At 30.6% G+C, this 11,779-nt stretch overlaps 2 protein-coding genes across 2 annotated transcripts; both read right to left on the bottom strand.

Moving 5' to 3' along the window:
* Positions 1–2,401: 2,401 nt before the first annotated feature.
* Positions 2,402–5,435, bottom strand: LOC118347980. The gene is made up of 3 exons (XM_035688690.1): positions 4,542–5,435; positions 3,438–4,453; positions 2,402–2,441 (listed from the first exon to the last, which is right to left on the bottom strand). The coding sequence occupies exons 1-3, from the start codon at positions 5,433–5,435 to the stop codon at positions 2,402–2,404; spliced, it is 1,950 nt and encodes a 649-aa protein (XP_035544583.1).
* A 158-nt stretch (positions 5,436–5,593) lies between these two features.
* LOC118347979 lies at positions 5,594–6,157 on the bottom strand. Its single transcript, XM_035688689.1, has one exon. It carries the CDS (start codon positions 6,155–6,157, stop codon positions 5,594–5,596), a length of 564 nt encoding a protein of 187 aa, XP_035544582.1.
* Positions 6,158–11,779: the final 5,622 nt, after the last annotated feature.

Here is an 11,779-nt window from a genome sequence, read left to right as displayed (position 1 = left end):
TGATGCTGATTTGGAATATCCAGGTCTCCCAATTGAAGAAAGACACTTGGAACTCTAAGAAAAGGACTCCAACAATTCATCCTAAATTTTCAGGCACCTATCATCACTTGATGCATTCATGCATGGGGACCATGCTTTCTCTGTCCACGATGCTTGATAAGCTGCATACCTCCTTAGCAATAATATTCCTTTATATATATATATATATATATACTAGCAGTGGAACTACGTGCGATGCACGTTTGCCCTGTGTTAGATTATTCTAAAATATAAACATCTAGTGTAGAAGAAGAGAAATTAATGATAAGGTCTATGAAGATAACATAATTAATTGTTTAAGCAAATTATAATTGTTTAAAGTCTCTGATAATAGATTTAGACAGACTATATGTTTAAGTAAGTCAGGAAAGTGAATATTACATAATTGTTTTTTTGGTACTAAAAGTAAAGTCTGAAACAACTAAATATTACATAAAGTAAAGTCTGAAACGATTAAATATTACATAATTGTTTCTTTTGGTACTAAAAGTAAAGTTTGAAACAACTGAATATTACATAATGGATTCAAAGTGGTGTGTTCTCCTCATTCACAGCATTGTTCTCCTCATTCGCAGCATTTATGGAGAGAACGTTGAAGTTTTTGTGACGTTGTTTTTGGAGTTGATCTAAATCTGCACCCAATTGTATGATCCATTTTTTTGTTGAACATAATTTTGCAATATTTTGGATATACGGTAAATGTTCCTGTATGGTGAATAAATTTAATGTAAAATATATTTTTAATAACTTCCTATTTGAATATCTAAAATTAAATGTTTTTAAAATATAAATTGGAATTTGAATAAGTTGGTTACCTCTCCTGTATGTTCCATTAGTTCGATTGCTGTGCAACCTAGAGCTTCTTCTGCGATTTTACCGAACATGACAGCTCCTAGTCGTCCATTACCATCGTCAACTTCGATGTAAGCTCGACAGCTATATAAACAAACTATATTTTTTAGTCTGAATGATTAAGCAATAATTTAAATATAATATAAAAGTGATTAAAGGAATATTTACGACGTAAAATATGAATATAAGATGTATACCGTGGTTGTGCATTACTCATATATTTGCAATGATAACATTGAAATTTTTCATTTTGTTCATATCCAGTCCACTTTTTACATCCAATGCAGGACATGTAGAAGAATATTTGATGGAGATCAACCACACAAATAGTTGCTTTAATCCAAAATTTTGCTTTCTGCATTAATTTTGCAACAGGTATATATTTTTAGTGGTTGTAAATAATATGTAATCTTAAGATAAGGTTAGAAATGTACCGTCATCGGCTGTAATGATTTAAGAAAACCAGCAAGATCATCAAGCTTAATTATGTCTATCATGTCAACATTTGATGTCGATGCTGATACTGATGTTGTTGTGTGATGTAGATTTTTTTCGACGATTTCTTCAAGCAGTGCATGGTTTAGCATTGTCCTAAATATTTTTAGAATAATTTAAAATGAATGAGAGAAATAATGGAGGAAAAGATATAGTAGGTACAAATTGTATATGTATATAATAAAGTAAGAAAGAATTACCATTGGCATAATGGAGTTGCAGCAGGGATGACAGGATTTAAGGTAAATACACTTGTTGGTTGAGACGAAAGAGAGAGACCTATATTATAAAGAAAAGATATTTGTTAGTAGATAATAACATTCTATTTTTAATAAATGTTGATGTTATAAGTTGTGTGATATACCATTGTATGAACCAACTTTTATACGTGTTGCGAGTAGAGTTGGCTTAGCTTCAATAATATCAGAGATTGTTTGGCATTCACCATCCACAAATCGACTCCACATAGTCAACCATATGGGCATTAGGCTGTAAATTTTAGGAGAAAATATTTAAAAGTGTAGCATGATGAAATAGTATTGAAAATAAGTTAATTAAAGAATTTATTAATATCACATATATAGTTGAGAAATCTTTTTTACCTCTGGTCGATAACATATATTTCTTGAATCTTTGTTGGCCCATGTTTTGAGGTAATTTCTCTAGGAGGTTTCATGTATATTGCGATCGCCAGAATAGCTGTCCAATTATGTTAAAAAAAAAAATTGTGAAAACTGAATAAGAATATCAAGATGTACGTTAAATATATCGATGTGATATTTACCTATTTCAGTTCCAGTGTCTTTGTACTCATGCAGATTGGTGAATGGGATAATATCATATTCTGGTGGTTGTAATTCCACTTCGTTATCTTGAATGTTTTCGATGATTGTTCTTGAATTTAAGATCCACTGGTATTCATGCGCTTCAATTCTATGCCTGGGATCTAAAGGCTTAACATAAGCATTACTGATGTAGTAAGACCGGAAGATGTGCAACATGTCATTACGTAGGTCTATATCTTTGCCGAAAATTGTTGCTTGTAGTCGGTTGCCCTGCATAATATTGTATAAATGAATAGTTAATTATATTCTATTGATTGTAAAATAGTATTTATTAAATATATATAAGATTTAATCTGAGAATATAGTTAGAATGAATCTATGTTGTAAGGGGAAAACATATTTATTTTGGATATATCATGTGAAGGAATATAATATAAATATTAAGTATATTTTTGCAAGAATGATAATGATATCAATGTGTTACCTTAGGGTCTATCAATGTCAGATTTTGATATTTTGTCGGTGAATGTTGTGCAGTACGTTTGGGAGATTTGTCTGAAACAATCATCTTGATGCTCCAATTTCTTGTACTTGGAGTAATGTCTTTGATTGATGTATAGATAGTCCGCATGTTGAAGCCTACTTATAAATGAAGAGAAAAAAAAATTAGTTTAAACAATTGAATTTAAATAAGACAATTTCAATAATAGAAAAACAAGAAATTCTGAAAATTACATAATGGAAAAACAAATTGTATTTAATTGAGAGGTATATATTGAAATTTGATTACTTACAGAAGTTTATGATGGATATGTTAGTGTTAGTAATTCTTTATAAACAATATTATTTGTTTCAGCTTCTTCACAATCTTGAGTTGATACTGGTCTTATAAGAACTTTTACTGAAGCAGAAGTCTTGGCTCTTGATAGTGCTACATAAAGTTGGCCATGACAAAATACAGGTTGAGGCAAGTATACACCAACAAAATCTAATGTCTGTCCTTGTGCTTTATTTATTGTCATTGCAAAACTTAATCTGATAGGAAATTGTGTTCTTTTGAATGGAAAACCACTATTGTCATCTGCATTTGGCAAGAAAGGAATTCTTGGTATGAAAACTCTTTTTCCGGTGTGGTGACCAACTGCAATTTCAGCATCAATGATATTTCGTTCAAAGTTGCGACAAATAAGACGTGTTCCATTGCATAAACCTTCTGAAGGATTGACATTTCTGAGTAACATGATGGGACAATTTTTTTTTAATAACAGCTCATGAGGTGGAAGTCCATTTGGTGTCAATGTATTTAAAAAATCCTCCATGATTCCTTGTTCTGATGTATCAATCGTTTCATCGAAGCTATAGTATTGTGTAACTGTACCAGGAAATCTTTGAATAAGTATTGTATTTATCTCATCGACAGAGTTGTTCTTTGGTGTCAAGATAGCTCGATTTGTCATTTCGGATAAATTTTCTGAATAGCTGCCAATATCTTGGAAGACTGCATCGATCAGATCATCTAAAGACTCCACATCATTTTTGTAAGGAATGAGCATTTCATTGGGAATTTTGATCTTATTCTCAATTGTGATTGGTGTTGTTCCATTTCCGACCTGAAGTAAATAATTTGAGAAGTTTGGATCGAATCTTGCTCGCATATTCTCACTCAACCTAATCTTAGTTAAAGTAGACCACAAATATGACGATGCTAAACTGGCTTTAACTTCTTCTTGTCTTGTACCTTTCCGAATCACAGGTAAGACTTGACGAAAATCTCCACCGAAAACGATAATTTTTCCACCAAATGGTAACCTTGAATCAGTTATGTCTTGTAACATTTTATCCAATGCTTGCATACATTCTTTTCTAGACATAGGTGCTTCATCCCATATGATTAGCTTTGCAAGACGTAACAATTTGGCAAGAGCACTTTGTTTGCTTACACAACAAGTACTATTTTTGTCAAGATCTAATGGAATTTTGAAGCGTGAATGGGCTGTTCGACCTCCAGGTAAAATAGATGCAGCAACACCAGACGATGCAGTTGCAAGAGCAATTAAGTTTCTTGATCTTACTGTAGCGAGAAGTGCTTTATATAAGAATGTTTTCCCTGTTCCGCCCGGACCATCAATAAAAAATGCAGCAGATTCATTTAGAAGGACTTTCTGCAAAATTGATTCATATGCGTGTTGTTGTTCAGAATTAAGACTCATCGAAGCCATAAGATCTTCTTCTGGTATCAGAACTGCAAATTCATCATTTATTTCTCTAGCTTCAGTTTCGTTCTGATCAAAAGAGACATCATGTTCTATTAAATGAAACATGTTTGTCTTTTCCCATCGATTCAAGTGTAGAAGAGATGCTTCGTAAGACTTTTGTCCTAATATCTGCTGATGTTGCAACACTTGTTTGGAAATCACTTGACATATCTTGTTCAAAATATTCCCAAAGTTCTCTAGGATTTGTTGGATTACAGTATACTAAAATTGTTGCAAATAGCCGTCTTAAACTGTGTGGTATTTGGTATAAGGAAGCCTCTTGCATACAATCTTGCAAACTGGTATCTCTTTGTAACAAACCATGTAATGTAGCTGCTTCACGAAAGGTTGGTGCAGTGACGTTGCCAACTGTTTTGATGTGGTCAAATGATAAAGGGCCTCTTATATGATTTAACAATATCCGTAAGTAATACCTTTCACCTTCGAATGGACTTGCTGTAACAATGCGGCCTATAACAGTTTTCTTCTTTCTTGGAGTCCATATTTTGTGTTGTTGGTTCCAAACAAAAGCTTCAGGAAATTCTTTGTACAGTAGTTTTCGTGCATTTTCATTAGTTTGATTTGTTGAAAAGAATTCAGTCAACATTGATTTTGCCGTAAAATCAGATCTCAGAACATTGTTAAGGTTGTCATGTGCATGAAAAGCTACCAGATGTTGATCTTCAAGATGTAGATGTAAACTGTAAACTGATGGATGCATTTCATTAAGAATAAAACCATATATTCTCCACATAGCTTCTGGTGGAGCAATCCATCTGGCTGATTGAAATTGTTGGATTTCATCTATATCTTGGATGTTTTGTCCAGGAATCAAGTTGAAAGCAACACGATCATGACCTTTATAAATGTACTTATAAAGGTATTTGACTGCTTTGATTGTTGAGCAAATTTCTACATTCAAGTGACAATCAAATTTTGCGAGGAGATATGGATTATGTGGAACAACCCAACGGTTATCTAAATCTTTACCTCTGACTTTGACAGTCATTCCATTATCACAACGTTTGTACTGTGGGAAACAATCGATTCCAACGGTTGTGTTAGGTACAAAACCTTTTGGAAAGTGGTTTTTACAACTGCCATTTGCTTTCATACACACATTGTTCGGATTCAGTACTCCACAGGGGCCATGCATCATATGTCTTTTTACTGTCTTGTGCAAATGTAGATTTCTTTCTCTGTCAGGTATTTCTGCTGATACATTTCATCAAAAGATTCTGGAGCATAGATTTTCCAATCTCTTTGTAGTATGATCAAGAAATGTGCATGTGGTAGTCCTCTTTTTTGATGTTCGATGACGTATACATATGCTGAAACTTTCCCAAATATCTCCCGTTTGAATAATTCATCCTTCAGTTCTTCTAATTTTGCTCTAAAGATACGTGCAATCAAATCAGGACGATTTTGTGCTTCTTCTTGTGGACCTAATTCATCTAAGATTTCTTTCCAACTTGGGTTGCATGTCATGGTTAAAAAGATGTCCGGTTTTCCAAAGCGTTGGACTAAAGCCATTGCTTCCATATATCTTTTACGCATATCTCTTGGACCTCCAATAAAAGAGGAAGGCAGAATGATGCGTTTACCAACTTTGGAAGCATTGCTTTGTCCAATTGATAGACTGTCAACTATTCCTTGATATACTTCAGATCGAATCTCTTGTTGCTTATTACGAAAATAATCCAATCTTGACGTCTCAATTTTTACGTACATATCAACAACAAACTGCTGCAGTAAACGGCCCGAGAATAGTAAAATAGATTTTGTATTTTTCCTAATTTGAAGTTTGTAGCAGTAGTACTCGCGACATGAGACAACCTGTTGTTTTCTATTTTTTTTCAGCACTGTAAGATAATAAATTTAATAAATTAGAAATATAACATTGTTATATTAGAACAATTAAAAGTTAAAAGAAGAATAATTATTTTAACCTTCTTGTTCCTTTATAAGCAGTTGTTCTGCTGATACTGATTGTTGAGGGTCGAACTGATGCTCTTGTTACTTGTTGTGGTAGTCTATCACCTTTCTTTATTCTTAATATTCCTTGGTGCCAACCAGTATCACCAAAAGGAAATAACAATGGATACTGCAGTGGATCATAACAGCCAAAATAGTATTGGACTATATGACTTCCACCTGCATGATTGAATACCACAATATTTCGTCCTCTCAAATGTTCTGAATCATCATCTTCAATCCAAATAACTGCTACTTGAGAAGCTGACGGAGTGTTAAAAACACGCTGATCCAAACCCACATCTGATCTGATATGAATTTTGTGATTTTCCAAATTGGGCAGATCTCCAAGAGTTCGAAAGAATGTTGAGTATGGATTAACATGAAGAATATCCATAAGTTGAGCAACAGTTGATGAATCCAATCTTCCAATGTCATAAACACGATTGTCCAATTCATGTTCGGTATCATAAAAATATAATTGTAGATATGAAGGATGTCCATCCAAAGGAATTAAGTCATTAATGTAATGATAAATTTGACCTTGAGCTCGAAATGTGTAAATACCTTTGTTCCTTCTACACAAATCTCTATCAAATTTAACTCCAAATGATGTGAAAGCAAATTTGTTATTGTATGTGCGAACATACGTAAGAAAGTTGGTTGATTCAACTGTGTTGGAAGTAAACAAATGGTAAAGTTGTTCTGGAACATCATTTGTAGTTAAAGAGATTGTTCCATCGGCACAACAAAAACCTTTTGTTTCATGTTGAAATCTTTTTGCTTCACAAAATCTACAGAATGGTACTGATGGTAAGAGAGTTGCCTCAAATGGCACTATTTGTAATATTTTTCTATGACCAGCTGATTGTTGATGTTGATTTCCTATGGAGGAAAAATGAATCATAAAAATGAGGTAAAGAAGGAAAAGAAGGAAAAGAAAGGAAAAGAATGAAAAGAAATACGATTTAATTTTATATATCTTTCTTACCCCGAAATAGAGATTTTGTTGATGTAATTTCAACTGTGTTTATTTCCTGATAGAGTGCTCCAGAACTACCAATATTAGAACTATAATCTAATTGTTCAACGGAGGATATATCACTGGTTCCAGCTTCGGCACGAAAAGTGCGTTGTCTTTTTGTACAATATGGCCTGACTTCTTCATTATTGTGTACGGATTCTATATGATCTCCCAACACATTTGTTTCGTCCTCAACGATTGGTTGGGAGAAAAATTGTTCTTCATGTTGAGTAGTGTCATTCGTAAAATTCCTTTGTTGTAGATGTTTTTCTTTCTTTTTTTGTCGTATATGTTCTCTTTCTTCTAAAGAAAGAGTCTCATATAAATTGTTTATCTTAGAAGGTTTTGTAGTACCTTGGGAATCATTTTAAACAAGAATCAAAGTTATAAGAATATCGAAGAATTAATTAATCATATAATGATAAATTTGTACTAATTTATTAATATAAGCTTACCACTTTTCATTTATATATGGAATGAAATAATTCTTCTCGATAACTGGATAAAAGAGAAACTCATAATGATGCAAATTGAAAAACTTTTTTAATCTAAGTATGTATTCCAACAGAATAAAACAACCTATTGAAAAAGATATATTTATAACATCGTTGGTTACCTTGGTAGTCTTGATAAAAGACTAAAAAAACTCAGTCAACTCAGCAAATTTAACGAAGCTGTAAAAAAAGATAATGAAAATTAGAAATAAACCACCAATAGATATAGAAATTATATAATTGTTATAGCATGAATTACTGATGAAGAAAGTAGAAATAAAAAACTTACAGTTAAATTAAATATTTAAACAAATAAAAGGAAACAACAAATTTTGAAATTCATGAAAATGTTATATTTTGTTTGCAAGTTTTTATATATATTTTTTGTCTCAAGTTTTTGTCAAATTCTTTAATTAAATTTTTGATTTTTAATAATTTTAACATTTTAGTAATAGATTATGTATAATTATATGGGTAAAACTGTAATCAGAATAAATTATGAGGTTTTTAATTTAGATATAAATAGCAAAAGGAAATAAAATTTGCTTAGTAGTAAAATAATAGTAAAAAAAGTATAATTATATAATTATAATTTAAAAATATTTTAATAAACTTTATTATTAATATTCATAAAATTTTTATTTCATTATGTTCTTGAAGCATATTTTAAAATACAAGTTTATGCACAATATTAATTTTATTGAATGTGTACTTTATTTTATCAAATTATTTAATTAAATTTTCGATTTTTAAAAATTTCAATATTTTACTAATTGATTATGTATAATTATATGAGTAGAACTGTAAATATTGATGTAAGTATTTACATATAGAAATAAATTTGTCGGTAGAATTTTATGGGTAATTTTATAACAATTTTTAAAATTTTTTTTTTTATAAACATGCATATGTAACTAAAATAAGATATAACATTTAAATATGTTGGAATAACATTTAATTTAAAATTATAATTTAATACAGTTCAAAGTTTAAACAGAATAAATATTGAATAAATGATATTAAATAAATGATTTAAAAGATTCTAAAATCAGAGAAGGAAAATAAACTATTTCAGTTATTAATTTATAATATGAAAATAAAAAGTTAAAATATCTATATCTATACTTTTGATATTTTTATAAGCAGCTAGTTGTTGAGAAATTTAATTATATATAATCGGAAATTACATCTCTATTATTTACAAACTTTATTATCAATATTCATAAAATTTTTATTTCATTTTGTTCTTGGAGCATATTTTAAAATACAAGTTTATGCATAATATTAAATTTATTGAATGTTTATTCTATTTTATCAAATTATTTAATTAAATTTTCGATTTTTAAAAATTTTAATATTTTACTAATTGATTATGTATAATTATATGGGTAAAACTGTAAATATTAATGTAAGTATTAACATATATATAGAACTAAATTTGTCGGTAGAGTTTTATGAGTAATTTTATAACAATTTTTAAATTTTTTTTTTCTATAAACATGCATATGTAACTAATAAGATGTAACATTTAAATATGTTGGAATAAAATTTTATTTCAAATTATAATTTAATACAGCTCAAAGATCAAACGAAATAAATATTAAATAAATAATATTAAATAATTGATTTAAAAGATTCTAAAATCAGAGAAGAAAAATAAACTATTTCAATTATTAGTTCACAGTATGGAAATAAAAAGTTAAAAGATTTATACTTTTGATATTTTTATAAGCAGCTAGTTATTGAGATATTTTTTTTTTCCAATTTCAATTTCATGGAGCTTTATTTTACTGTTTATAACTGTTTATTACTGTAATTGTTTATTATTGTTCATGAGTAATGTTCAGTACTATTTATTATTATATCACATACTGTAGCATTGTTAGTTACTATTTATACTGGTTAGTAGTATTTATTATAAAAAAATATTCACAACTTTCTAACACTCTACATTCCATATTATTTTTAATTTTTATTAATTTTTTATCAAATATTTATTATACGAATGATAAATAGAAAATTTGAAATAATTTAAAAAGAATAAACTCAAAATTATAATTTGAAACAGTTCAAAGTTCATATAGAATAAATATTGAATAAATGATATTAAATAAATGACTTAAAAAATTCCAAAATCAGAGAAGCAAAATAAATTAATTCAGTTATTAATTTACAGTATGAAATTAAAAAGTTAAAGAATCCATACTTTTGATAATTTTATGAGTGGCTAGTTGTTGGGATATATTGTTTCCACTTTCAACTTCACGGAGCTTAACCTATATAAAAAATTCAACAATGTAATATTCAAGTAAGAACAAAAGTAAAGTTGTAAAGAAAAAAAAAATTAATATTGTTTAACACCTATAAATAGGACAAATTAAAATAAAAGCACAAAATCGTAAACTCTCTCTCTCTCCTAGGCGATTCGGGAGCACCGCTCCTTCGCCTCCAGCGCTGCCCGCCGCCGCCGAGCCCCGGCCATCGTCACCGCCAACACCGGCCTGTTCCCCTCATGCCGACGAGCATCCCTGGCACTACCACTCTTCCCCACGCGCAGCCATCGACGTCCTTCGTGGAAGGAGAACCGAAATGGGTTTCTCGGATTTTTGTGAGATTCCGCCGCCGTACGCGGCCGCCGAAGGTCACGACCACCACCGAGGAGTCCTCCTCAAGGCGGCGACCATCCCAGCCACCTTCGAAGTTGGCCACGCGCAGATCTCAGTCTCCCCCACGGAAACCGAACGGAAATGGGTGAAACCCATTTGTTTCACGTTACGCCGCCGTACGTGGCCACCGAAGCTCACGACCACCACCGACGAGTCCCCTTCAAGGCGCCGACCATCCCACCCACCTTCGGAATCCCCCACGCGCAGCCTCCGTGTCCCTCACCGAAACCCACACGGAGAAAGAAGAAAAAAATATGCAAGAAACAGAAAAAAAAAAAAGAAAAAGAAAAACAAAATGGAGAAGTTAGAGGTGAGATTAGAAGAGAAAATCGTACCAACGGGGGAACAAATTTGAAGAGCACGGGATGAGTTTCAGAATTTGAGTTTCAGAATTGTTTGTAAATTTGGTGTTCTGTAAATTTGAGATTGTGATGAAATGCGTAGATCAGATCTCTTATATGTAAAGTTGAGATATTTATTTTACATTTATCTGTATGTAACGAGTAGATATTTTGAGGGTGGAAATCTGAACTGGAAATTTGAACTGGAAATCGGAACTGAACGAAGAAGAAGAACAGAATAAAATTCGAACTGAGAAAAAGCAAGAGGAAAAAAAAGGCTGCTACTATTCATTACTGTTCATGTATATACACGCTTTTAAGTTATTAGGGTGATATATATATATATATATATATAAATAATGATAACCTTACCAATTTTCTACTACTCTTTTTAATTTTATTTTTTTTTAATTTTTATTTCACTTAATAGTTAAGAAAGTGATTATTAGTAAAATTATATATAAATAAATATAAATACTTAAAAGAAAATTAAAAAAAAATACACCAAGAGTAGTAATTAAGTGGTGATAACAGGGTTGTAAGTCTTCAATTCTATATATATATATATATGACTTTGTGGACTGGACACAAATGGGAACATATATAATATTGGAGCTATTAGAATGAAAGGAACATGCATGCATTTTATTGAATCTTTTAACTTTTAAGGCAGGTTTGGGAGTGAAATGAGAATTTTGTGTTTTGTTTTAATATTTAAAATATTATGTTTTAGTATTATTATTATATTGGGATTTGAAAAAGTTGAATTGAGATTTGAAAAAGTTAAATTGTTTATTATATTTTGTATGAGAATTTGAAAAAAGTGTAATAATGAGATAATATGATATAAAAAT

The sequence above is a fragment of the Juglans regia genome, chromosome 3 (assembly GCF_001411555.2).
Source record: "Juglans regia cultivar Chandler chromosome 3, Walnut 2.0, whole genome shotgun sequence".
NCBI lineage: Eukaryota > Viridiplantae > Streptophyta > Magnoliopsida > Fagales > Juglandaceae > Juglans > Juglans regia.
Note: the sequence above shows the minus strand (reverse complement) of the source record. Positions and strands in the feature narration are given on the sequence as shown.

Bases quoted from the DNA above. Each gene is read 5' to 3' on its own strand.
- LOC118347980 (XM_035688690.1), bottom strand. From the start codon at position 5,435: ATGACTGTCAAAGTCAGAGGTAAAGATTTAGATAACCGTTGGGTTGTT. The intron at 4,454-4,541 runs GTCTTACGAAGC...TCTTTTGATCAG, and splicing joins CAGCAGATATTAGGACAAAA to AACGAAACTGAAGCTAGAGA. The intron at 2,442-3,437 runs GTTATTAAAAAA...AATATTATGCAG, and splicing joins GGACTTCCACCTCATGAGCT to GGCAACCGACTACAAGCAAC.
- LOC118347979 (XM_035688689.1), bottom strand. From the start codon at position 6,157: ATGTACGTAAAAATTGAGACGTCAAGATTGGATTATTTTCGTAATAAG.